This window comes from Seriola aureovittata, chromosome 4 (genome assembly GCF_021018895.1).
Source record: "Seriola aureovittata isolate HTS-2021-v1 ecotype China chromosome 4, ASM2101889v1, whole genome shotgun sequence".
In the NCBI taxonomy this organism is placed as follows: Eukaryota; Metazoa; Chordata; class Actinopteri; order Carangiformes; family Carangidae; genus Seriola; species Seriola aureovittata.
Window position 1 is genome coordinate 2,278,327 of NC_079367.1, and position 25,815 is coordinate 2,304,141.

At 43.3% G+C, this 25,815-nt stretch overlaps 4 protein-coding genes across 5 annotated transcripts in view; all 4 read right to left on the reverse strand.

Annotated features, from left to right (window-relative positions):
• Positions 1-806: 806 nt before the first annotated feature.
• LOC130167936 (zona pellucida sperm-binding protein 3-like) lies at positions 807-5,237 on the reverse strand. 2 transcript variants are annotated; one of them, XM_056374484.1, is made up of 4 exons: positions 4,767-5,237; positions 3,757-3,915; positions 1,556-1,976; positions 807-1,019 (listed from the first exon to the last, which is right to left on the reverse strand). In XM_056374484.1, exons 2-4 carry the CDS (start codon positions 3,777-3,779, stop codon positions 897-899), a joined length of 567 nt encoding a protein of 188 aa, XP_056230459.1. In that variant the 5' UTR covers positions 3,780-3,915; positions 4,767-5,237; the 3' UTR covers positions 807-896. The 2 variants fall into 2 exon arrangements, with proteins under 2 accessions (XP_056230459.1, XP_056230458.1); XM_056374483.1 differs by lacking the exons at positions 3,757-3,915; positions 4,767-5,237 and having other exon boundaries at positions 1,556-2,456.
• A 186-nt stretch (positions 5,238-5,423) lies between these two features.
• LOC130167934 (aldehyde dehydrogenase, dimeric NADP-preferring-like) lies at positions 5,424-13,785 on the reverse strand. Its single transcript, XM_056374481.1, has 10 exons — positions 13,512-13,785; positions 11,706-11,875; positions 11,398-11,629; positions 10,529-10,614; positions 9,406-9,614; positions 8,631-8,748; positions 8,165-8,306; positions 7,920-8,086; positions 7,706-7,805; positions 5,424-6,183 (listed from the first exon to the last, which is right to left on the reverse strand). The coding sequence occupies exons 2-10, from the start codon at positions 11,859-11,861 to the stop codon at positions 5,870-5,872; spliced, it is 1,524 nt and encodes a 507-aa protein (XP_056230456.1). The 5' UTR covers positions 11,862-11,875; positions 13,512-13,785; the 3' UTR covers positions 5,424-5,869.
• A 144-nt stretch (positions 13,786-13,929) lies between these two features.
• LOC130167935 (aldehyde dehydrogenase family 3 member A2-like) lies at positions 13,930-20,674 on the reverse strand. Its single transcript, XM_056374482.1, has 11 exons — positions 20,557-20,674; positions 19,944-20,106; positions 18,402-18,633; positions 17,702-17,787; positions 17,407-17,615; positions 17,161-17,278; positions 16,829-16,970; positions 16,487-16,653; positions 16,275-16,374; positions 15,944-16,182; positions 13,930-14,686 (listed from the first exon to the last, which is right to left on the reverse strand). The coding sequence occupies exons 2-11, from the start codon at positions 20,103-20,105 to the stop codon at positions 14,672-14,674; spliced, it is 1,470 nt and encodes a 489-aa protein (XP_056230457.1). The 5' UTR covers position 20,106; positions 20,557-20,674; the 3' UTR covers positions 13,930-14,671.
• Positions 20,675-22,233: 1,559 nt separating this feature from the next.
• ulk2 (unc-51 like autophagy activating kinase 2) overlaps positions 22,234-25,815 on the reverse strand; it is a 40,385-nt gene continuing 36,803 nt past the window's right edge. The window contains exon 27 of the mRNA XM_056373829.1: positions 22,234-25,649. Coding sequence (XP_056229804.1) covers positions 25,585-25,649 — 65 coding nt within the window. The 3' untranslated portion in view covers positions 22,234-25,584. The remainder of the gene's footprint in view (positions 25,650-25,815) is intronic.

Genomic DNA, 25,815 nt, shown 5'->3' on the forward strand with positions numbered 1-25,815 from the left:
TATGAAACCTGAACAATTTCATATTTGACATGAATCTAGCCTATACAAATAAATGTTTACACATACATATTTAATGTATGTATGCTTATATTGTAGACAGATGTTACATCAACATAAATCCATCCAGTCATGTCATTCACCTTCCACAGGTGGATTTGATGATGTCACAAATTGGGAGAAAATGACTGGAATTTCTGATTAACAGGAAGAAGTTTCTCTTCATCTGCTGCAGTGAAGCAGCTCATTGATCCCGTCAGAGGAAACAGACAGAAACATGACGTCATTGTTCTCGGTTAAAGCCGAGCTAAACCCGGCTTCTTCCTCACCAAAATAAAAGCCTTCCTCATTGACTAGCTTGGAGTCATCCCTGCTCTCTCTCTCCTCCTCCTGGGCTCGACCTCCGACTCCCTCTGTTCTGGACTCAGCCGGTCCAGAACGCCGCGGCTCGGCTTCTGACTCAGGGGGAGGGGTCACATGACCTCTCCCCATTGGCTCCCAATTCACTTTAGAATAGATTTTATATATAGTTTATTTAATATAGTTTGTTTCATGTGACATCTCACACTCCCCTGAACACGTTGATTACTGGGCCGCTCCACGAGCTCGTTAGGACCGTACACTGCAACATGTTCTGTTCTCTAAAGCCATAGATTCATAACACACAGGCCCATGTATTCAATTTTAAACCCACCTCCACCCCCCCCACCCCCAGAGAACTTTACATCTAGTTCTGTTCTTACATGCACAATAAAATACTTATTTCTTTTAATTTCAGGATGAAGTGATGTCACGGGGCAAATAATGAATGAAACATTAAAATGTTTTATTATAATTCACCGTTGAACATGAACCTGATGACGTCGTCCCACAGCGGAGCTCGTGGCTCCAGACTCGCTTCACCTCGGATAGTGACACTCCACCCCGACCGCCGCTCTCTGGCTCCGTGTGATGGGGCTCCGGCTCGACACTGGGGGGGCGTACACCAGCGAGAAGGCGTAGATGAAGGTGTTCTCCGTCATCTGGGGGGAAAAAAACAAAAACAAACACTTAGAAAAAGTGATTGTGGTGAGAATTTTAATTTGGTTTTTTTATGTTTGAAAAAAAAAAAATTAAAATTCTCTTCAAAATTTATTATGAAATGCTGAATGTGATTTAATTTTGCCTTTGTTTTGTATCTAGTAATTCTTTAATATTTTATCAAGTCAGGCCTGATGGTTTTATAATGTTATTTGGTTCGTTTAGTGATTTATAGCAGTGGTTCCCAACCTGTGGGCCGAGGCCCACTGGTGGGCCGCCCAGGCCTTGCTAGTGGGTCCAACATCATTTGAGAAACAGAACAACTTTGGTGAAAAGACGTAAAAATATAAATGTTTTAAGAACATTAAAAGGAGATCAGGCCGCAGGTAAAAACACGACTGAAAACAGACTCGTATAAAGCAGCTTTTAATTCTTGATTTCACTGCTGTCTGCTGGTTATTTGTTTTAGTCCAGCTGTTTAAAAAATGCTGATATGAAGATGAGACATGAACGCATCACATGAATAAAAAGCTCGTACCACCAGCGTGCTGTTGCAGCCGTGCAGCTCAGACTCAAAGACGATCACGTGGGACAGGTCGTCGACCTCGGTGGCTGAACAACCACCGAGTGTGATGTGCTCCGGTTCCACCAGCCGGCCGAGGCCCAGCAGGTCCTGACTCACTTCCACCTGGAGGCCGCTCTCCCCACACCTCACAGCAACACGGTTCCACGTCTCCGGCCGCCGCCGCTCAAACCGGACCGGAGGCTTCTTCACCTGATCCACTGGAGCTTGTGGAAACCTCCAGGAGAGCGGTTCCAGCTCCGGGTAGACCTTCACCTGGAGTCCCCCGGCCGGCTGAGCAGACTCCCTGGAGTGCTCTCTCTCAGGTTCTGCTGTTGGCCTCGCCTCCACCTGTGCAGGCCTCTGCGCCTCCACCCCCCGGCTGGTTGGCTCTCTCCTGCCGAGGACTCGAGCGTCACTAAGCCGCACACAGAGAAGCACAAAGCCGAACGCCACAAGCTGCCTGGACGCCATCGCTGCAAACACACACTTCTCTATCCAGCTCCCTAAAGCACCAGACCGAGGAGGCGACCCCTCCCCCGGCCTCGTTACCTGAATCCCTCGCAGCTGCACGGCCTGCACTGATTGGTTAGTCTGTGAGAAACTGAACCATCGGTGTTGATCCACAGGTGTGTTTGATTTGTCTGTTTGATGGACATCATGAAAACCCTCGTTACCTCCGACAAGGAGCTTCTGTTGTTTGTCAGTAGTTTTACACACAAAGCGACGACCTGATTTGCACCACACCTGTAAATGTGACTGAAGTCTGGAGCATCAGGTTTGACCAGGTTCATGCAACATTTTAAAAATCAAACTCAAAGCTTTTTAAAACCTCAATCAAAGCTCCAGAAGTTCAACAGCAGAGTCGACAAAAGTAGAAACCCAGCAATAAAAAGATGTTCAACATTTTCTAAATCCTGCCACAGAATTTCATATAATTTCATTTTTATGTAACCAGAGGGAAAATAACTTGTTTTGTTGTGCAGACTTTTCATCACTATGACAATGACTTTTTCTTTCCTCACTAAATAATAATCTAATTATTTACCTGCAGACTGCAGCTCGGGGAGGTTAGCGCCCCCTAGTGTGTCGGCATAACCACAGCTTAAAAATACATTTGTCAGCAGCTGATTATTTATTTTTACTTATTATCATTAGCTTTGTTTTTGAAACTGAAACACAAGCAGCTCCTGGAGTCACCTGACAACATGGAGGAGGCTGATCAGTGACCTTTGACCTCTTCCTGACTCTGCTGCTCTGCCTCCAGCTCTGGAGACCATTGACACTGAAGAGTGTCGTTCACACAGCCAGTTAATTAGAGCAAAGTCAGTCTGAAGCTGCTGCAGCTGAAGCTGCTGCTGCGGCTTCACAACAAGAACAAGTCTCCCGAGGTGAAATGAGGAGCAGCACTGGTGTTCTGCTTCACCATCAAACCCATCAACCCCTTATATTTGCTTGTGCTGCACGTATTGCGTCACTTCTGTTGATTGACACATGGGTGTGGTTTCCCCTTATGCTACCTGTTCACTTGGGTGGCGGCGGGAGATTTGGACAAAGGGAGTTGGTAGAGCTCCGGTATATTTTCTGTTGACCGTCACCATCGTCATCATCATCACTTTATTCTCACAGTCGGATCACATCAGGTTTTATATTTTTGTGGAACAGTCCTTTTTGATTTTTTCAGTCAATAAAATTCAGTAAAACGTCGTCTGGATTTCAGGGTGACTTTGTGGACGTGTCACAGACAGGAACTTACTAAGTCTCTCAGCGGCCTTTTGGAAGAGGAGTCGCTACACCCTTTCTGGTTTGTTACAGTCACTCTGAGGAGCCAGGAAACACAGATCTTTACTAATTGGACATTTAAAGTCACCACCAAAGAGACCAGCAGCGCGTGGTTTCAGTGTCAGCAGCATGACTTCAGTGTAGTTATGCAGCAGGTGTTCAGGAGCGGTGAGGTGAGCCTGTTAGGACAGAAGCAGCTGTTTCCTCTGTTGGTTTACGAGCTGAAGATCTGGATTTCCACAAGTGATAAATCTGTCAGTGTGAAGCTTAGCAGAGGAGCTAATGTAGCTTCATGGGGATGGGACTAAGACATGGGACAACACATTTGTCAAGACGTGTTATAATTATTCATTGACTCAGCAGTAACAGAATAAGCTCTATACTTTTATCTCTACCTGTACAGGATGAAACTCTGCATCTTCTTTTAATTCAGTGTAATTCACTTGATCTGATCTGTTGGAAACTCTTGTGTAGCTCTCTGCCGCCGTCTGGTGGCCGTACACAGTGTGAAGCTCTTACACTGTAGAGAACCAGGAACCTGCACAGGAACACATCTACAGAAAAGTAAAGAACTCCCTTAAGAAAAGATACTCTGCTCTGCTCAGACAGAAAAGTTTTCAATAACCCTTTAAATTACAGGCCGTTAATTAATGTGAACCGTGTGTGTGGGCTATACTACTTATTATAACATTTCCCATATAATTACCATTCAATTCAATTCAACTCCATAATCAGCCTATATTTTTAAAGTATTTCCCAGTTATTATACTACAACTTGGAATTATTCTGACTTTTCTTGACTGTTATTTCTTCACATTACCATAAAATAGCTACATAATTAATGACCTGTAAATTAAAGGGTTAACGAGTTTTCTTTTTCTTTTAAAAAATTTATCGAAAATAATTCCTGTTCCTATTTTCTGAATTATCAACATAATTTTGAGATAATGATGTCGTTAATTCTGTTTTTATTTTTCTGAAATGAACGCATTATGCTTCCATACACATCTGTATTGAGTGTGTTGTTTATCACGCACCACTGAGGAACAGCTGCACGCACGTGCTGTATTGACGTGAATTAACAGAAGACTGTAGAAAACAGTCTGATCTTCATCTGAATTACAATCCTGAACAAACACAATCTATTTAAACTAATTAAACACAAATCACTGTTGTTCCCAGTCATTCAGTGTAACTGGAGAAAGTTCGTGAACCCTTCATCTCGTGACGTCAACACGTTATTTACAACTGATTAGCTTTTGCTGCTAACGAAGAGAGCTAACACTTTCTCTTCAGCCTGTGAAGAGACAAAACAACTGAAGTTGGACTCGAACTTCAACATGAAGGGAAACAAAGACTCCTGTTGTTGTTCTGACTCTGTTCCACTGGATCAATCCAACCTTACCTGAAATCCAGTGTACTCACGATCAGGCGGGAAAAACATCGTCACATCCGGTGATTCACCTGGTGCTCACCGACATGACGCTCTGTTTTGTCGTAGCTTTAAATCCGTCACATTGAACACGTTCAGAAACAACGATCCAAACTTCGCTGCCTAATCCAAAGCACCAAACTGCTCTACGGCAAATCCCCCTGTCGTAAACTTCAACCGTATGATGTACATTTTACGACAAATAATAGAAAAGTGATTGTAAATGCGCCGTCTCCTTCATCAGCTGTCTCTGATAAAAAACAAAGATTTTCTACAGTATCTTTGTGGTCAAGTGCACGTCAAAGTGTACATTATAGGGTTTAGTTTACGACAGGGGACTTGCCGTAAAGCAGTTAGGTGTTTTGGATAAGATTAATTAAACGCGAGAATCAAACCTTGTAACAATGACAACCTTCATAAAAAATCATATTGTTTAGAAATAATAATAATAATAATAACAGTAATAGTAATAAAATTCATACAATAAACACAAAGAGAGAGAGTTCCAAAACATAAAGAGTTACATTCTCAGATACCAAATTCTCCAAATTATAAAAGTAAAATAAACAAATAAAATAGATACATTTATGAATAAATAAATAAACAAATAAACAGAAGGTTAATTAACACTTTGACTCTCTGTGTCTTTTATTGCTTTGTTTTGTTTTTATGACTGGACAGCACTTTGCTGCTAGTGCTATATAAATAAAGTTATTATTATTAAATCATTTGAAGAAGAAAATGCATTTTCAGAAGAATTATAAAATCTGCTAAATAAATATTAACATATCATCAATCATTTTATTTAGGAACAAACAAACAAACATTTCTGAAAACTGAGAATTTCTCTCTCCATGATGAAATGTGTTTAAACTCCTGAAGAAGAGAGAAACCAGGTTCATCTGATACAAAACACACAGAAAATAAACGTTAGATCTAAAAGTTATCCTCTTATTTATCTTTAAATATCTGAATGTGAAACACAATTCATGTTCTAATCATAGAACACGTCACAGGCACGTCTCCTTCTTCTTCTTCTTCTTCTTCTTCTTCGGCCTCAGAGAAGTTCAGTGTCTCTAGTTATAGAAGCCTCTCCAGTACCAGCAGGTGCAGTTGAGACCGGCAGCGATGAGCAGGATGACGAGGAGCGTGATGAAGAGGCCGAAGCCGATGACGGTGGCGATGACGGCCCAGATGAACGTCCTCTTTGACGTGTCGATCAGGGGCGACTTCAGGGCCATCCTCGCCCTGCGCGCCCGCCGGCGGTCCTGAGGAGGGTACCGAGCCAGGTTCACGCTCTCCATGCCCAGAGAGCGGACCAGACACGCCCTCTGGTGGCTCAGCTGATCAAAGGTGTGTTTGCCATGGTAACGGCCCATACCACTCTGACCTGGAGGAGACAAACAGGTGATGTGGAGGTTTTCATGTGGCTGGGTGGGGGCTGCAGACAGGTGCTACCTCCATGATGACACCAGAGCTGCAGAGGTAAATTTAATCGGTGAAACAAGCTATCACCACCTGCGTCCCACTGATGACACGTTTTTACACGAAGCACGTTTCAGTTTTCTTCAAGTTTATACAACAAAACTCAAAGTGTCATCCCTCAAAACGATCCTGTACGGTGGCCCTGAGAGGACAAAGCACTGCAGCTGGAGAAAACACAAATTCAGAAAAACATCTTCATCAATGTCACAACACACGAGCTGCAAATACTCACAACAACCAAATACACACAGACGACAACAGGAAGTGTTTCCAGGGGACACTAAAAAGTGATGAACCAGGCTGGGACGCACTTTCAATGTTTTGTGGCTTTTGAAGTTAAAACCATTGAACCATGGATGTATTATAGTACATCCATGCAAGTGCGAGGTTCATCACTTTTTAGTGTCCCCCTGGAAACACTTCCTGTTGTGTTGTGAGTATTTGCAGCTCATGTGTTGATGAAGGTGTTTTCTCAAGCTGCGGGGCTTTGAGCCCTCAGGGCCACCGTATGAATCAGCTGTTTGCTAACATGTTAGCAACAGCAGCTACATTAGCCGCTGGTAGCAGCTTGTTTACGTGTTTTTCTGCCCACTAGTGGACAAAAGTGAAATGACTGTAATTGTCAATTAATAAAGCAGCTTCATTGTCGACTCATCAAATTGTTTCAGATCAATAATTTTCTTATGAATAAATTGAAATTTGCATAAAAACAGATGAGTTATTCATGTTTGCTTTGACAGACTGTTTGGTAACCACGGTAACCAGGGTTAAGACTCGATTTAGGAAAAAAGCCATCACAGATGAATAGTTGCTCAGTCAATGTTCCCATCCTGACTGAAGGTAGGAAGTGTTTAATACGAGCTTCCTGACTGAAGATAGGAAGTGTTTAATACGAGCTTCCTGACTGAAGGTAGGAAGTGTTTAATACGAGCTTCCTGACTGAAGGTAGGAAGTGTTTAATACGAGCTTCCTAACGTCAGTAAAACTGTTCCACTTCACGTGTTTCCTCCGTGTCGCTGCTCTTTTATTGCTTCAACACCGCGGACCAAACATCAACGCAGCCTATCTTAACCTCTCTGTCTCTTTTATCTCCTGAGTTAGCGACATTGTAAATTTCAGGTTCACAAAAATACGTCAGTGAGATGAGGTGAGAGAAGAAGCGTTGGTTGCTAGGTAACAGACACAAGAGTTGATAACAGAAGTTGGTTTGAGTGTTTAGGATTATTGAACCTGAGAAAACAGAGAAGTAATATAAGATATATATGTCCCTATATCATAGAGATGTTGCCATATGTGTCACCTGTCAGGGGATATATTACTATCACATCTATACATCCTCTGGATATATGAAAATATAAGTTTATAACATATATTAAATAATAATAATAAATGTCCTGAACACAGACAGTAACTTCAGTCAGTCTCACCAACGCCACCAAACGGCAGAGAGCTGAGCGTGTAGTGCATCATCACGTCGTTGACCGTCACTCCTCCACTTGTGGTCTCCTCTATCATCCTCTTCACAGCCTGGACACACACACACACACACACACACACACACACACACACACACACGAGACACATGAAGAAGAAGCTTCATTAAACTTAAACCTTCTTAAATCTGTTTTCCAGATGTTTCACCTTCTTGTCAGAGCAGAAGATGTACAGGGCCAGAGGTTTCTCTCTCTCGTTGATGAAGCGAATGGCGTCGTCCATGTCGCTCACGGTCACGATGGGCAGCAGGGGGCCGAAGATCTCCTCCTGCATCAGTCTGGAGTGGGGGGGCACGTCCTTCAGCACTGTGGGGGCTTTTAAAACAGAAACATACAGCAGTCTTTACTGTTGTCTGATCTGAACTGAGAGATTAACAAAACGTATCTTCCTACCAATGTAGCACTGGGAGGCGTCACTCTGGCCCCCCACCACAGGAGTGTACCCCTCCATCAGACTCATGACTCTGTTGAAGTGACGCTGGTTGACGACTCGGCCGTAGTCCGGGGAGCATTTAGGATCCGCACCGTAAAACTCCTGGGATGGAAAAAAGGTCAGGAAACTCGCTCGCATTAAAGAGACAGTTCAAGTCATTTCTTATCTCACCTACAGTCAGTGAGTTACCTGCAGTAGAGTCAACGTTCAGGTGATGTTCAGGTGATGTTCAGGAGGTGTTCAGGAGACAGCCTCGTATCAGTACATTAACGTATTGTAGCACAGGTGCAGCAGCTGAGGGACGAGCTGCTGTGGGCGGTGCTCTACTGCATCTACTGCAGGTAACACACTGACTATAGATCAGTACCTCACACACACTCTCACACTAACAAGTCAGACCTGATCAGTTCAGAGTTTAAATGTTACCAGTAGAGTCTGTCGGATCCGGTCCACCACTTGTCCCTGGATGGACGGTTCACACAGGATGAAGTCCGGAGCGATGCACGTCTGACCACAGTTCACAAACTTCCCCCAGGTGATCCGACTGCACACGAACCAGGAAGTGACGTACAAACAGTTACACTTTATCTAATGTACAGTTTGAATGTGTCAGTGTTTTAATACTGTGAGAAAGTCTCATTCAGGTACATTTACTAATGTGGAGCTGAACAGATCGTTTTGGTTTAATACATTAATGTTGTTTTCAATCATTTTCCCATCACGGCTTTTTAAATCTGTGCTTGGTGACACATTCCATGACACTCCGACATCTGAGAACTGTTGGCTGCCAAAGATCCTTGAAGTTGAACATTTGCTGAAGACAGTGTTTTATTTCTTACATAAAATAAAGTTTGTGCTCAGCAGCCAACAAATGATTCACTGTGACAGATTCTGTATTTTGTCTTGTCTACTGAAATGAATGGAACCTGTGGACCAGGTAGGAAATCAATCAATCAATCAATCAAGTTTGGAAAGTTGAGGAATGAGTCGTTGAGCCTCAGTGTCATTGACAAACCAGCAGATGATGCAGAAGCTAAAAACGTGTGAAGCGTTTTGTTGTGGACGTTAAAGAGCAGCGGTTTGAGGCGAGCCAACTGCAGAGACCAGCCGCCTGTCTGTCCCTGCATTTCCTGTCTATCATCACCCGCCAATCAAATAAAGACAAAAGCCCCTAAAAAAGAGGAGCGTGTGAGTGTGTTACCGGCAGGCGGTTCTGATGTCACAGTTCCTGTCGATGTAGCAGGGACTCTTCCCGCCCAGCTCCAGGGTGACGGGGGTGAGGTGGCGAGCTGCGGCCTCCATCACCAGTTTGCCGACCGAGCTGCTTCCTGTGTAGAAGACGTGGTCGAACCTCTGCCTCAGCAGCTCCTGCGTCTCTGAAGCTCCGCCCGTCACCACCGGATACAGCTCCTGAAATAAACAGCACGAGGAGGACGGTCGGGTTCATATCTGCTTCTACAGTCGATGGAAAATCTGAAAACCTTTAATGATCCCTGCAGCTAAAGCGCTGAGTCGGCCCAGACTGGACAAGACAAAACCTCCTTTAGTCTTCAATAGGTGAGTTACTTCAGAGTGTTCTTCACTGATTAACTTATGAACCAGACGTTCAGCAGCTGAATTCTCCACAGAGGTCTCTCCTCAAACCAGGAGAAACACTGAATGAAACTTTAAACTTCAGAGATTAACTGACGCTGCTCAGTGACACAGGACAGGACGTCTCCAGCAGAAACATTTGTTTCCTGTCAGAATCTGTAGTGATTTTAAAGTTCTTTTGTTTTTAAAGCTCTTGCATCGGCAGATATGAACAGTGTGACCCGAGAACCTGAGCAGCCGGAAGTGTTGAAGTCTTTAAACGTAAATGTCATTAGTCACTTTATTTCATTCACCTATTTTATTGTGTCTCATTCTCATCTTTCTTATTTCATTTGTCCTTTTTCTTTTTTGCTCATAAGTCGCCTGTGAATTCTGAACTGCTCCAACCTGTGTCAAAAGTGCTGCACTAATAAAGTTTGATTGATTGATTTAAGTGTAATTCTGAAAAGTTTAATAAATTCAGGCCGTTACAACTGAGCAAACACCATCTACAAAATCTGTCTGGACGAACCTGAGACCAAAGATCCAAGTTTAACAAACCAAATCTCACGTTTCCCGACTGAAACTCTCATTATGACATCACAACAGGAGGAGCCATCGTCCCACCAACCCTCTCTCCTGGTGACACGGTCTGACAGAGGGAGTCCCCTCACTCAGCGGCCACTCGGCCGAGGAATAAAAACTGTCTGTGCGTCGCCGTTCACACCAACAACAGACGCTGCAGTTCAGACCTTGTCCAGATACCGAGGCAGCAGCGCCCGCAGCAGGAGGGAGGAGTACTCGCTGAGCTCCGACGGCTTCACCACAGCTGCGTTCCCTGGTGAGAGAGAGAGAGAGAGAGAGAGAGAGAGAGAACACGGGTTTCTATCAATGGGATGAGGTCACTGAGAGAGGGAGGGCGAGCGAGCGGAGGCTGAGAATGCAGAGCTGAGGCGGGAAGTCAGAGGAGGTTCACAGCAGGACAGTTCAGCTGCAAAACAGGAGTGTGACCAACATGTATGTTTATGCATTATGTTATAGATCTGTTGTATCAGGATATTGGTAAATGTTTTACAGTTTTGTGCCAATAAAAGAGTGAAAATGGCTGAAGACGCTCTCGTCTCTTCACCAGTGCACATGCTGGTCGATCTGAGGAGGAACAGCAGCAGCATTTACTCTGTTCTCACAGAACGTCAGTCCTGAACTTCATGTGCTTCTCTACAAGACTTCAGATTCATCTCAGCTCAGAGCGACACTCAGACTTTCAACCAGTGAACACAAGCATCATTTCATCACTGCTGCACTTCTTCTAAAGTTATGTCCTAAATCTGAATTTATACAAATCTGGAAATGACGAGTTGGACCTGAGATTCTTCTTCTCTCTGGAAACTTTAAACTCCTGGTGGTCTGTGTCACCTGCACAGGTATGGTCACATTTAGCTTATTGCACCTTCCCAGGTCAGGGGGTGTAAACGGACTGCGATTGGTTGACTTGTCTATCACTCCACACTTGAATCATTTTATGAGTTCATGGACTTTGATCCACCTGAGCAGAGGTCTGCTCTGCAACAACAACACTGTGACTCTGGTGTGGGGGGGCCGGGAGACGCAGGGTCCCTACCTGCAGCGATAGCTCCGACCAGGGGCAGGAGGGTGAGGGCCCAGGGGTAGTTCCAGGCCCCGATGATGAGCACCACCCCCAGGGGCTCGGGCTGAATATAGACCTCGTCTGAGATGGTGAGGAGGTTCCTCTCCACGTGGCGAGGAGCCGCCCACTCCGCCAGCTTCTCCGTGGCCAGCTTGATCTCGTTCTCGATGCCGATCAGCTCCAGCAGCGGCGTGTCGTACTGACTCTGCAGGAAACAGAACATCCTGTCAGTCAGACAACAGCTGCACCTGCAGACATGTGACTCAGTGTGTGACACTCACCCTGTTGATGTCCTGTTTGAGAGCGGTGGAAATCTCAGTCTCCTTCTCAGTGATCATCCTCTGCAGAGCGTGAAGCTGCTGCAGCCTGAACTCCAGAGGCCGAGCGCGGCCGCTCAGGAAGGCCTCCCTGGCCCGCTGCACCGCCTGCCTCTCCATACATACAGGTGGAACTGTGGGTACAGCACAGGTGTTTCAGCAGGGAGGGTGTGTGAGGTGACACACATACTGAACTTAAAGGGCCAGTGCGCAGGATTCAAGCGCAGAAGGGTAATATTATATTCATAAGTAGGTTTTCATCAGTGTGAGAATCATTGTCTTTTCATTAGTTTAGAATGAGCTGCCATGTTGCACCGCCATCTTTGTACAGTGGCTCAGAAGGGACAAACCAAACTCTGGCTGTAGAGAGGGCCCTTCATGTTTTACATTACCTGAGGGCCACCGTAGGTTCTCCTACACCACTAGATGTCACTAAACCTTCCACACTGGTCCTTCCAATTTTAAAAATGAACAATCAACATGTCCTGGAACAACTTTTATTTCCTGTATCTATGTAAATTGAACAAACTGAGCGTCACAGAACAGACGATCAAAAACCAACCAGACGACTGACGACCGATACTGAGAAGTGACGCAGCACTGTGACAAAATGTTTAATCAATTTAAACTTTGCAATGAGATTTTATTGTAAATAATTTATTTTCCAGTCTCAACATCAGAACCTCTGCTGACTTTAAATCAAGGCAGAATTCAAGGTGAGATGGATTTTAAAACTAAAACTCTATAAATTATAACTTTGTTTATATAATATTTTTAGTCAGGATACAACAATGAATATAGAAATATATAATTACAAGTGTTTCCCTTATTTTATGACAGGAACATCGCTCAGGCCCTTAAAGAAGGCGTCGAGGTCAATAATACACACACAACACAATACAACACTGTAAATAATGTGCAAATAAACAACATAATAAACAAATATATCAATATATATCATATCAAATATATAAAACATACAACTTTCAAATACTAATGTACATTCATTTGTAATAACTAACATGAATAAAGTGAAAAAAAAGTAAATTAAAGGAAAGTTTTCCATAAACACTCAAATCCTTGTTTTCTTAAATCAAGAAAATGTTATTTATAAAATGAAGGTTTGTTTTAAAACTCTGTTAAAACTCTGTTAAACAGTCTGTGGATGTGAAATCTCGAGCCTCACACCAAACATCTGTCAAATATAGAAACATCTGTAGTTGAAATGAAATGACTGGAAATGGCTCCTGTCAGTTTTCATGTCTTTCTCTCTTTTCCCTGAAGCACAGCTGCATAAAAACATCATCATTTAATTAAGACTTCAACAGGTTGTCAGAGGTCAAAGTGGAACAATCATGTATTTCTATTAACCCGCAGTGATTAGACGGTATTGATCATAAGGAAGCTTAATGCATTCACTTAAAAAAATAAAATAAAAAAATCCAGTTTTTCTTCATTTAAATGAATAAAAACATAATTTTAAAACTATTTACTAGAAAAAATTAAAATAAAATAAAAACAGGATTATTTTTTTTAAGATAAGAGAAAAGTTTTCCAAAAACTTCCTGCAGATTGTTTTTCTCATGTGAAGTCATCGTCACTGTGACACTGTGACAACTGCGTCTTTGACTTGAGAGAAACAAACATTTTGATTTTAATTTCGAGTCTCTGTCGTTTGTTTTATAAGAAACTCTGGATGTTTCATCTTTAAATCATCTGATCGACGATGGTTAGATAATCAATAAATCGATAGAGAGGAGTTGAACTCACCGCGGTCCGGAGCAGCTCAGGTGAAACACATCCAGTTTTCTGTGTGGAGGTTGTAGAGAATGGTCCGTCACTGATCTGATCTCAGAGCGGTTCAGGTGTCCGACACGCTCCCGGCTCTCCGAGCGACTCTCACCGCTCATCAGTCACTCTGATCTGGGGTCAGTTTACCGGGAGGCTCGGTCACCGTGACGAGGAGCTGGAGCTGCGTTCACACACTGAGAGCCTTCATAACATTAAACCCCCCCCCCCCTCCAAGACCCGCCTGCGCACGCGCGCACACACACACACACACACACACGCAGCCTTTTACTGCCCGTAGTTGGGGTCAGTGTATCTTAATAACAGCCTCATAAACTCCAGTGACCTTGGTATCTGCTCAATAATATTCCAGTGTTGATAATAAGACAATGAGTTATAATCAACGTGTTGTTTTGTTTAATGTTTAATGGCAGAAACAATAAAATATTATCAGGATTCAAAATGGAATAAAAAGGAGTAACAGAAGTTACCATGGCAACATTCAAAGCAGATGATATTCATGAAATTAATTTCATTATTTTGTTAAAGTAAAATCTCCTTTTACCAGGTTAAATAATAATAATAATAATAATTACAGATTTTAATTCTATAAAATTGACATTAAAAACTTTAATAGCAGCTTGAAGTTGTAACAGAAGAGATGTGAATGTACGGTGGCCCTGAAGCTCAAAAGACAAACAAGCTCAGAAAACATCTTCATCACTTTGACACGAGCTGCAAATACAGACACGACGGAAGAGGGGACACAAAAACATGATGGACCTGAAGGCTAAGCTAACGGCTAACATTTTTGCAATAATATCTGAATCATGTGATCGACGTTATAATGAACAGAACAAACTTTAGCTTTAGCTCAAGTAGCCAATGAGCCGTCTTCATGACTAACGTCCCCTAGAAACACTTCCTGTTGTGTAGCAGCACGTGGTCTGTCAAACTGAGGAAGATGTTTTTCATGTGTTTCTGAAGCTGCAGGGGTTTGAACCTTCAGGGCCACCGTATCAATCAGTCAGGTGTTTCAACATGGATGAAATGATATGGACCAGTTAATCACAGCCCCGGGCCCCGCACCACCTGCACCAGGACACGGTCCAGCACAGACCAGCAGAGTCTGGTCCTCAGCCTCACAGCCGGAACCTCTGCAGGAGAAACAACAGTGTGGATGTCAACAGAAGTGGAGGGGTCCAAAACAAAAGGGGCCATTTAGAAGAGGAGAGTGAGGCATGCTGGGTAATTAAAGGGAGGGTAGATGAGGGGGCATTCAGTGGTTAGATTTCCTGGACAACAGTACACATTGTCTGCCGGGGACAAAGGCCATTGTTGTGTGAGGGGACGGGGGCCTGTGGGATTGTGGGTATGTGGAGCGGAGTCCCTGTATCTGCTCATCATGGGAAAATGTGTCCGTCGTTATTTAAACGCCCGTAAACAGTCGTCACACAAAAGACCCACTGTTAAAACACACACGTGAACACAACACGGAGCTGCTCTATGAAAACATCATGTTCCTGCTGTGAAGGTGAACGAGGTCCCAGCAGATTCTGGATCAGAGGGAAACCAGCCAGTCAATTATTAATGAAGGATCACATCATGGTCTAACAGCTGTTGGAAAACATGTGACTTTAATTATGACCTGAACTGAACCGTCATCTCAATCAGTCACGACAGAGTGGTTCATTTTTCACAGATTTGAAATCAGACGCAGTCGCATGATTAAGCTCCATGTTTCTTCTTCTGTGTTTTATTTAAAGTGTTGCTCCATCAGAAGATATAAAAACCATCTCAGTGTAGTTTCACATCTCCTCTCTCAGGCTTCTCTCTGCAGCTCTAGTAACAACAGGTCTGTGAGCCAATCAGAAGAGAGGAGGCTCTGAGCCTCTCTGTTTCCTGCAAGGTTTGGATGGTGGGTCCAGGTGGGCGGGGCTTGGTGAATGCTTTGTTGTGACATCACAAAGTTCCAGCAGTCAGCTGGTTTAAGGCTCAGCGTCTGAATACAGGCTGTGTGCGTTTCTCTGTTATTTGAATTCTTTTATCTTGTTTTGTTTTTTTGTTTTTTATTGATTAAGTGTGATTTTGATTATTGTTTGTTTTATTAGTTGTTTCTGTGTGAGGACACAGGAAGACGAGTGACCGCTGTGTGGATCAAAATAATTCTGGTCTCTTTGTTTCCAGTAAAGAACAATATAATTTGGTGCTAATTAAAATGATTTTATTCCCATTAATTACCAGAATAACAGACAGAAGTGAAATGAATGGAGAGTGAAGCATCAGACTGAACGGATCCAGAGACTGAACAGAACTGAATAAATATGAACTCAACACGTTTCCTCAGAACTTATTCCCCTTTAATGAAACAGACCTTTGTTTCCTGTTTGACCCGTCTGGTTTAATTTACTTACCTGAACCACAAACGCCGCCAGCCCGGCCAACATGGCGAGCAGCGCCATGCGCCGCAGCCTGTACACGTTGAACTGCTTGAGCAGAAAGAATCGAGCCCAGCCCAGTTTCTTGGCGGTGTGGGGGGGGTACCGCATGCTGTTCACACCCTCCATCTTCAGCTGCTTGATCAGACAGCTGCGCAGGTGGCTGAGCTGGTCGAAGCTGTGGCGGCCGTGGTAGCAGCCCATCCCGCTGTTACCTGGGGAGGTGGCGGGGGGGGGGGGGGGGGTTAGTCATCTTTGTTGTGGAGGGTAAAGCAGCTGCAGGTGGATCTCACGTTCACACACTCACCGACTCCTCCGAAGGGCAGAGCGCTGACGGTGAAGTGGACCAGACAGTCGTTGGCCAGCAGAGCGCCGCTGGACGTCTCAGCGATCACCCGTTTGATCAGCTGGTTATCAGAGGGGAGGGGTCAGAGCAGAGGGGGAGGAAGTGAGACACAAATGTGGTCTGAACGTTAACCTGAAGGAGGGAAACACCTGTCTGCTGACGATGTGTTTCACCTTGTTGTTATTGGAGAAGACGTAGACGACCAGCGGCTTCTCTCTCTCGTTGATGAACTGGATGGCCTCGTCCACGCCGCTCACCGTGATGATGGGCAGCAGCGGCCCGAAGATCTCCTCCCTCATCACTTTAGATTCCCTCGTCACGTCCTTCAGGACGGTCGGAGCTGCGAGGAGGAGGAGTCAGTCCAGATTGTGATTGACGTTATATGCAGATATAATGTGACGGAGTTTTGAAACCTCACTGAGGAAAATAATCTCACATTTGGAGATTGAAGTTTTTAGAAGAAAAAAAAGTCGTACACTTTTCAAGATGGCCGGCGGCTCAGACACACGACTCACCGATGTAACACTGGGATTCATCACTGTCTCCGCCCACAGCGACCGTGCTGCCCTCCATCAGAGCCATGACCCTCTGGAAGTGTCTCTGGTTGACAATGCGTCCGTAGTCCTCAAACGTCTTTGGATTATCTGTGTAAAACTCCTGCGAAACACGTCACAGCATCTTCACACTGACCTGATCGGACAACTCAAGTTTCTACTGTAAAAACAGAATCGTGTTTCTCTGGGACCAGAACATAAAAACATCTGTGGACAAACATTAAAGCATTTCCACATCATCCCCTCTTTCTTCCATAACTTTCCTGACACAGATTAAAACCTCAGTGTCAGACCTTGATGTTCTTCCTGATCTCGTCCACCACTCTGCTCTGGATGGACGCTTCACACAGGATGTAGTCTGGAGCGATGCACGTCTGACCACAGTTCACAAACTTTCCCCACGTGATGCGACTGTGAAGAAGAGAAAGAAACTGAAAACACTTCCTGTCTTTATGTTGTGTTATTATCTCACTTCACACACACACACCGGCAGACCAGCACATATCTGTGTCTGTATGTGTGAGATCCAAGGGACTGACCGACATGCGACAGTGATGTCACAGTTGCTGTCGATGTAGCAGGGACTCTTCCCGCCCAGCTCCAGGGTGACGGGGGTGAGGTGGCGAGCTGCGGCCTCCATCACTAGTTTGCCCACCGAGCTGCTTCCTGTGTAGAAGATGTGGTCGAACCTCTGCCTCAGCAGCTCCTGCGTCTCTGACACGCCGCCCGTCACCACTGGGTACAGATCCTACAGAGAAGTGATCCGGTCATTACAGCTTCCTGTATGTTCACACCGAGCAGAGATCAAAGATCATATGGAAGAAAGAGGCTCACTCTGTCCAGATACTGAGGGAGCAGCTCCTCCATGACCTTCGCAGAGTGAGAGCTGACTTCAGATGGTTTTATTACTGCTGCGTTTCCTGGGACGTGACAGAGAAACAGATGAGACGATGCAGCGTCATCAAAGAGTCTTTTTTCCTTGAGAACATAAACACATCACAGCGACAGGTTAATGTCAAACGAGATAAACAGACGTGAGTCTGCGGAATCTGAAAATCGAAATCAAACACTTCAATAAACTAAAAGTGTTAAATATGAAATATGACGTGACTTTCTAACGTAATATCACTTAAGAAGGATTTAGTGTCGAGACGTGCAACAGTTTTGTTTATTTCTTTATTTAATAGGGACGATGCAGTTTAACAGTTTCAAAACAAAGTATGAAACTAACGAGTTGCACAGTTTATATCTGTAGATAATTCTCCACTTCTGTCTCTAGTTGAACTTTTACATGTGTAGCAACAAAAACAACACAAGTGATAAAATCCTACAATTAGCTAAAAACAAGCAGATGTTCAGTCTGAAAAGAGAAACAACAACAACAACAACAACGACAACAAGAAGCTACAAACAGTCAAACAAAGACAATTCATAGAAACAGTTACCTTCCATTTTGAAAACACGACCACACTCAGGAAGCAGAACACCTCATGTTGTAGAATAGGAACATAAAGTCTACAGGTGTATTTGTTACCTGCAGCGATGGCTCCCACCAGCGGCTGGAGCGTGACCGCCCAGGGGTAGTTCCAGGCCCCGATGATCAGCACCACCCCCAGGGGCTCAGGCTGGACGTAGACCTCGTCTGAGATGGTGAGGAGGTTCTTCTCCACCGGCCGAGGAGCCGCCCACTCCGCCAGCTTGTCGATGGCCAGTTTGATTTCTCCCTCCAGGCCCAGAGTCTCAAACAGCTCCGTCCCGTGTTCGCTCTGAAAGACGGGACAGAACCTGAGGCCCGGTTCAATCCTTCAGTCCCAGCTGGTTTGTTAATGTTTACTGGTTTACTCTGGCTTTTAATTTCATTTCATTTATTTATCTTTCGATATATTTATATATTTTAAGCTGTTTACCTGTATTTGTAATCTATGATTATTTGCTGGGTTGTTTTCCTTCTATCACCATACTTCTATTTCTGGTTATTTATTTTATTTCTATTTTTATTTCTGGTCTTACTCTCTAACAAACATCTCCTCTCTTTTAGCATTTTACTATTTTGTCTTAATTATTATTTGATCATTAATATCCTACCTTTCACTTCTGGTTTTACTCACTTTAATACATCTCCTCTGTTTCAGTATTTCATTATTTTATCTTTATCACTCTGTCGTTATCTTTACTCCAGTCTTCAGTGTTTCACAGTTCGTGTTGTTATTGTCTTATTTTTATTGTTTTTATTAATTACTTGGTCATTTATTGTTTTGCATGTGAGTGAGTGAATGAGGGGGTGGGAGTGTTTTTTTTATTGCTTCTAAATGCAATACAAATAAAGTCTGATTGATTGATTGATTAATGAAGGAATATTCGAACAATAACAATACTACACATGTTGGAGAGGAAGCAGGAAAACAACACGTTCACTCATGTGTTCAGTATTCTGATTGATAGCTTATGATGATGATTACAGTGTGGTTAAAAGAGTAACTTGCAGTACATTGTAGTTCCTAATTTCTAAAAAATACACATAAATACTTGATGGTGTTTGGTGAAATAATGTTTGTACAGGTTTATTCCAATCAGCTGTCTGTTCTCATTAGAAAAAAATGATTTCATTAAAGTTTTACTGACCTGGAAACAGACTTAAAGTGTGCATTACTCTTTAAAGGCAAAGAGCAACACGTCAGTTTAATTACATCAGTGTTCAAACAACTGAAGAAACTAGATCAGCAACTTTAAAAACAAACAGGAGAATATTCACCTGTGTCCTGTTTCCTCAGCTGGTTTCTAATCCAGGTCTTAACTGCAACCTGGATCTGGATCAGTCCTGCTCCTGGTCTGGTTCTGACCTGTTTCTATAATGATCTTAAAATTTACTGCTGCTGTTCCACTGATTGAAAATAATCCCTGGCACTAAATGTTGGAGTAAAGTTGTAAAGTGCATCCTGCTGTGTTTTCCTATAAAGTGACCTTTCTGCAGAGCCACCATCCAGTTCCCTGGCCCCTGACAACATCCCTCAATATTCCCGGGATCCCAGAACCTACTGGGAATACTGGGAATACTGGAAGGTCCATGCAGACCCACCTTGCCCAGGTCCCTCTTAACAGCATCAGCAATGTCCTTCCGCCTCTCTGAGATGAAGCGGAGCAGACTCTTCAGCTGGTGGACCCGGTACTCCAGAGGCTTGGTGTTTCCCGTCTGGAAGGACTTCCTAGCCCGCTGCACGACGAGCTGTTCCCGGGACATCCTGAACAGAGGGATACGGAGAGACGCGTTCCCTGAAAATCCTGGCTTCGCACCTGAAACCTTTCCTACCGTCAGTTTGAGCTAAGCTAGCAACTACAGACATTCAAACAACAGCTAGCCAACCGGTGACCGTTAATATGCTAGCTAACGTTGGTCAGAGAGAAAGTCCGTGTTATCCATACTGTTGCTAACGGTACTGAGGCTAGCACCGCGAGCTAACGAAGGGTTATGTCTTTTAGCAGGTGTTAAAACAGGTTAACTGCCACTGTAAACAGAGATGCTAATTATTGAATCGTTCTGCTTTAGCTTCATAGCTCACAGCAGTAACGGATAGCATTGGAAACCGTTACTGAAGCTACAGCTAACAGTGTTAATATCCGTGTAAACCTTAATAATATGATACAAGAAGACAAGTTATAACAAGTTAAGGTAAGTACAAGGTAAGTTTTACCTTTCAGGGTCACTCCTCTCTGACAGGTTTAATAATAACTACTAACTAGTTATAACCTTTATGGGGGTGTGTTGTTACTGAGCTCGGCACAGGCGTCAACGATTGGTCCGTGTGCGTGTCAATGAATGAGAGCACCAATCAGCGCGGCGCATAGTCAGCGGAGCCCCTCCCACCATGACAATAATAGTAACAACTGGAAAATGCACTTTCTGCACAAACTGCCATGAAGAAATACATGTTATATGAAATTACAAAGTTGCTGAATGTTTATTTTTACATTTATCAAACATAAACGTGTCATAAGCATAGAATGTATATGAAACTTAGTTATAACTTGGTTATTATATATTGGACATTTAAAGTCCAATTAACATACATTTACTCATTATTCAGCTGCATCACACTCTACTCAAAGATTTATTGGTAACATCTTGCACACAGCTCTCATTTCACTCGCCATTATCAACTCAGTCAGATGCAAGTTATGCAGGAAGCTCCCATCAGTTTCAAAGGTGGAGGCCCACACTGTTCAAGCCTGTAAAATAAGTCTGCAGAGTACCGTACAAAAGATTTGCATTCATTAAAAAAAGTGCACTTGTAGAAAAGATTTGTATTTTTAACAGAAAACAGAGACTATTGATTCACAGTAAAATAATACAAATCTCTTCTACATGTTCAAAACTGAGGAACTTACACTCACTCTGATGACAGGATGAGGTCAGTTTTCTCTGTTTCCTGGTTTTCCTACAGAACATTAGATGCTTGGGGAATGAATATGGAGGTTATACATGAGGCATATTGGGAAACTGCATGTTTCAGGTCCAGACACAGTCATTAAATACAAAACTTTAGAATATGTAACGGTTCATGAGAACATTTGTGCCGCTCAGATTCAATCACTTCTGTTCCAGATGGTTGTGCTTGAAGAAACAATTATAGATTGATTACATGAATATTCAAAGCTATAGTGACTCTGGAAGAAGGATGTTGACATATAACTGATGAAGCAGTTCCTCTTCACGCCACTTTGAGAACCTGAAATTTACCCAGAAGGCTTTGTTATTTTGGCAGCATCTGCAGACTCCTGCAGGTTCTGAGGAAAATGCAAACACACTTTCTGTGAGAAGCCTGTCGTTCTCTGGAGAGATCGATTCATACTGTTGAAGTAAATGAGAAGAACTTTTATTTATCTATGAATCCCTTATCCCTCGTCCTGTCGTCCTGCCGACCGTGAAACTTTTGTCCTCCAGGGTCAAAACTGACCCGATCTGTTTGACTGTTTATAAAACATGTGTGAAATTATTAGCAATAATAAATCTTTTCAGTCAACTTCATTCCAAATCATTATTGTGACCAATTGACAAGTCAATGAAAACAGTGATCATTAATTACATTTGCAAACAGTGAGTAAGGAACCAGATTTCTGATATAAAAACCTTTGAGAAGGTCGACGGGCGGTTCTGTACACAACTTTTGGAAACTTATATTTTTTGTTGTTGTTTTTTTTGATCAGTGTGTTTGATCAGATTTCCTATGAGCATGTTTATGAGAGCACAATAACACTACAGCTTAACATTCAACAAACAGGTGAACAATTAGTAATAATTAAATAATAATGGCTATTTTTATTATCATATACCATAACTTTTAAATAAAATAACCACGCTGCAGGACATCTTCAAGTTTCCTCTTTTTAATAACAAAGACTGGATCTGAGTTCCAGAAAGAACAGAGACAAGTTTAACGTTAACATTTCTCTTTGAAAAAAACGGTGCTTGGAAAGTTGCATTTTCAGGGTCGTGACTGACGGTGGGGTTTTTATTTATTTTCTCAAAATGCATTCAGGTCAAGCTGGAGAGGCGGGAAACAACAGGGTACATACATTCAAGATTCTAGAGGTTCTACAGGGGAATATACAGACTCCATGTTCCACCCATGCTTCATCTAAAAACAGTCCATCTTCAGTTACAGAGCAAAGATTCAAGCGGGTTTCTATCAGCCCCCCCCCTTCACTCTGTGTGCAGTGAAAGGCTTCATGTGGATGAGGGAAACTGAAACCCAGATATGTGTAGAAAAAAGAACAGTACATCCGAGGAACAGGCTCCCAGAATCCACTGGGAGCCTGTGAACGCATTTACGCATTTACACGCCTTTATACACGGAGAAAAGAACGTATTCACACCTGTACACAGGAGCAGGCCTATGTCCGGTTCACGAGAAGAAGGCACCTGCTTTTCCATCATTAACTGTATTCTACTGGCCTTAATGCACACCTGGCAAGTGCACCTGTGTGTATACATATATATACATATATATACACTCATACATACATACAGTACATACAGTGCTGGGAGGACAGCAGACAGACTGAGTGGATGCTGGGCAGTGCAGATTGTGACGAGTCAAAGTTTCACCAAACTTAGGGAAATGAGCAGGAGCCGGTTCCACAGAACACCTGAAGAGTTTCCTTAAAGTCCGAGTTTAGGTTTTCTTTAAATTAAAAACAGTTTACAAAAAGGTTATGGTGATAAATGAGGAGAATGAACACGTCCTAAGAAGAGAGGAAGAACCCCTTAACAATGAGGAAGTGGTTCTACATTACACATTTGATTGGCAGTCAGGTTGCTCTACATTTTAATGTCAGGTGTAGTCGAGGACGAGATGGCGGCCTCCCAAAACTGATGACAGGTGTCACAAGTGCTAATGTCAGCAAACAAACGGTCTCCATGGAAACAGTAGGTCTCTTTCACTTAACTTTTTTCACCTTTTAAAAGATTCTGTGCAACACCTTTAAGTAACTGCCGCAGCTGAGGAGAAATTAAACCTTAAGTGTCAGACTTAAGTGGAAAACTTAAGGTGTTTTGTGCGAGCGGCTCCAGACAGTCTGAGGACGTCACGCTGATTTCTGAACAGTTGGTGAGATCCACTGAACAGACGTGTGTGTGTCGATCTCGACGATGAAGAGTCCTGGTAGAAAGAGTTCAGAGCTGCCACGAGAGTCTTTGATTCTTTGGCACGGCTCCGTGCCACGACCGCTTCCTGATCAAAGCCTTGGCAGACGACAGGAAATCGTATCAAATTCATCTATGTACATATAAAGATTTGTGCTCGTTGACCGACCGAAACTCAAACTGTGATCTCACACACACACACACACACACACACACACACACACACACACACACACACACACACACACACACACACCTCCCAGAAAACAGGAGAAAGGAATCATCACATACAAATATATACAAGTCTGCAAACATCACGTTCTGTTAAAAAAAATCAGCTGCAGAGAAACTGACAAACATAAAAAGCTGTAGTTATTTTTTTTTTAGTAAAATGAAACTTATCATCCAGGTAACTTGTCATCAGGGGTTCAGAGTGAACACCTGCCCAGGTGACGGGACCAGGGCCTGCGACTCCTCGTCATCAGCAACATGATCAACACGTCACTGTTGGATTCCCACACAACACAGTAACCAGGGAAACGGCGTGAGAGTCTTCAACCTCCTCGAGCGACTGCGCTGCGTTCAACGTGCAAAACGTTCGCCTGAAGTTTGAGAACGATCCGGAGGAAAGTGAAGCTGTAAATTTAAACTGTTTTTCACACGTTGGACACAACTGGAATTAAAGGGACATTCCACCAATTTACTGTCTCACTTCTACGGTTTAAATAAAGATTTGTCAAATTCGAAGCAGCAGAAACAGTAAAGTTTTAATCTTTAATACGGGTTAGCACCAGAAACATTAAAATCCTACATTTCCCATAATGCCACTCGCCTGCCCGTCAGATTCCACAACACAGGCTGAGACGACCCTGATGACATCATCACTGCAGTAACGACCCTGATGACATCATCTGGGTTAAGGAAGCAGAGGGAGAGTCAGCTCCATGTTTACTGGGTTTTTAGGGGAATTCAGAGAAATATTATATTGTATTATATTATATTATTAATATATTAAAACTCTTGATCTTATTAATGCTAAAAACAATAAAACTGTCAAACTATATAATGAACTCTTTAAAGAGGAATAATCTGATAACTACATAAATATTTTTTGTCTCAGTTTTATTTTGAAACAAAAAATATTTATTATTTCAATTTGCCTTTTACTTTGTTTTTTTCATTACATCTTATTTCCATTATATTTATTTTTATATTTTTTTATTTTACTTTTATTACTCTTGTTTTCTAATAAAAAAAGGGAATTAAACAGGTGAAATCAGTGGACTGTCCCTTTAACTGCACAGATACCTGACTGCACTGTTTCCGCTTGTTGCTGTGCCTTATGGGAAATGTATGCAGTGGACTTGTTGATCATAAACACAGAGCAGGTGAGTGCTGAAGGTGAAGCCCCGCCCCCCCCAGGCTCTCGTCTCCTCCTGGCTGTAAAGTGCTTCAGCTGACGACATGAGAAAATGAACAGGAAGTGTTCAGGTCGGTTTGCTCAGAGGTTCTGTAACAGGACTGTCTGTGAGCTCGGTCCGTTTCCCTCCGCTCCAATACTTCAGGTTTTCAAGATCGGCAGGAGACTCCAACATCCACGTTCCTCTCAACCAATAAATAAGAACAACAACAACTTCAACAGAGTAAATAACCGCCGACATCAAGTGATGACGAGCAGGATTTTAAAAGATGAAACAGCTCGAGTCTCTTGAAGCTCAGTCCGCTCCTCTCTCCTCCTCCTCCTCCTCCTCCTCCTCCTCCTCCTCCGGTAAAAAAACAAATGATCCTAAAACCATGGATGGACATTAGTTTGTGTATTTCATGTAGAAAAAAAAAGTGGTGTCCACATCGGGGTTCAGCCTTCAGTTTCTGATCCGTGGTCGTCTTTGGTTGAGTTTGTGCGTCAGTCACAGTCACGGCCGCGACCGACGATAAATACACATGAAACCTGTCGAACGAAAAAGTGCTTGAACTGCTACAGGAGGGAACAGCGGCTCTGTGAGGGCGGGAGTCGACAGTCTCAGGACGTGGTCCCCGTGTGTGTGTGTGTGTGTGTGTGTGTGTGTGTGTGTGTCTGCTACTCGTACAGTGTGACAGTGCAGTAGCAGAGGGCGGAGATCCTGCGGTCCACGCTCGCCTTGTCTGAAAACACAAAACAACATGAGATGAGTAGAAGGAACAGAGGTGGGAGTTCACACCTCCTCAGAGATCACACTCACTGTTTCTAGACCTTTTCACACCACCACCACCAACTTTTTTTATTTTGTTTTTTGTGGGTGGGTGGGTGTGGGGGGTGTGGGGGGGTGGG

What these genes read in the sequence shown, in the direction of transcription:
- LOC130167934 (XM_056374481.1), bottom strand. Translation starts at nt 11,861, where the DNA reads ATGGAGAGGCAGGCGGTGCAGCGGGCCAGGGAGGCCTTCCTGAGCGGC. An exon ending in TGCCTCGGTATCTGGACAAG is followed by an intron (nt 9,615 to 10,528) that starts GTCTGAACTGCA and finishes TGTTTATTTCAG; the next exon opens with GAGCTGTATCCGGTGGTGAC. An exon ending in GGATCCGACAGACTCTACTG is followed by an intron (nt 8,307 to 8,630) that starts GTAACATTTAAA and finishes TTTCCATCCCAG; the next exon opens with GAGTTTTACGGTGCGGATCC.
- LOC130167935 (XM_056374482.1), bottom strand. Translation starts at nt 20,105, where the DNA reads ATGTCCCGGGAACAGCTCGTCGTGCAGCGGGCTAGGAAGTCCTTCCAG. An exon ending in GGTGGGAGCCATCGCTGCAG is followed by an intron (nt 17,788 to 18,401) that starts GTAACAAATACA and finishes GTCACGTCCCAG; the next exon opens with GAAACGCAGCAGTAATAAAA. An exon ending in GACATCACTGTCGCATGTCG is followed by an intron (nt 17,279 to 17,406) that starts GTCAGTCCCTTG and finishes TCTTCTTCACAG; the next exon opens with TCGCATCACGTGGGGAAAGT.
- LOC130167936 (XM_056374483.1), bottom strand. Translation starts at nt 2,053, where the DNA reads ATGGCGTCCAGGCAGCTTGTGGCGTTCGGCTTTGTGCTTCTCTGTGTG. An exon ending in GCTGCAACAGCACGCTGGTG is followed by an intron (nt 1,020 to 1,555) that starts GTACGAGCTTTT and finishes TTTTCCCCCCAG; the next exon opens with ATGACGGAGAACACCTTCAT.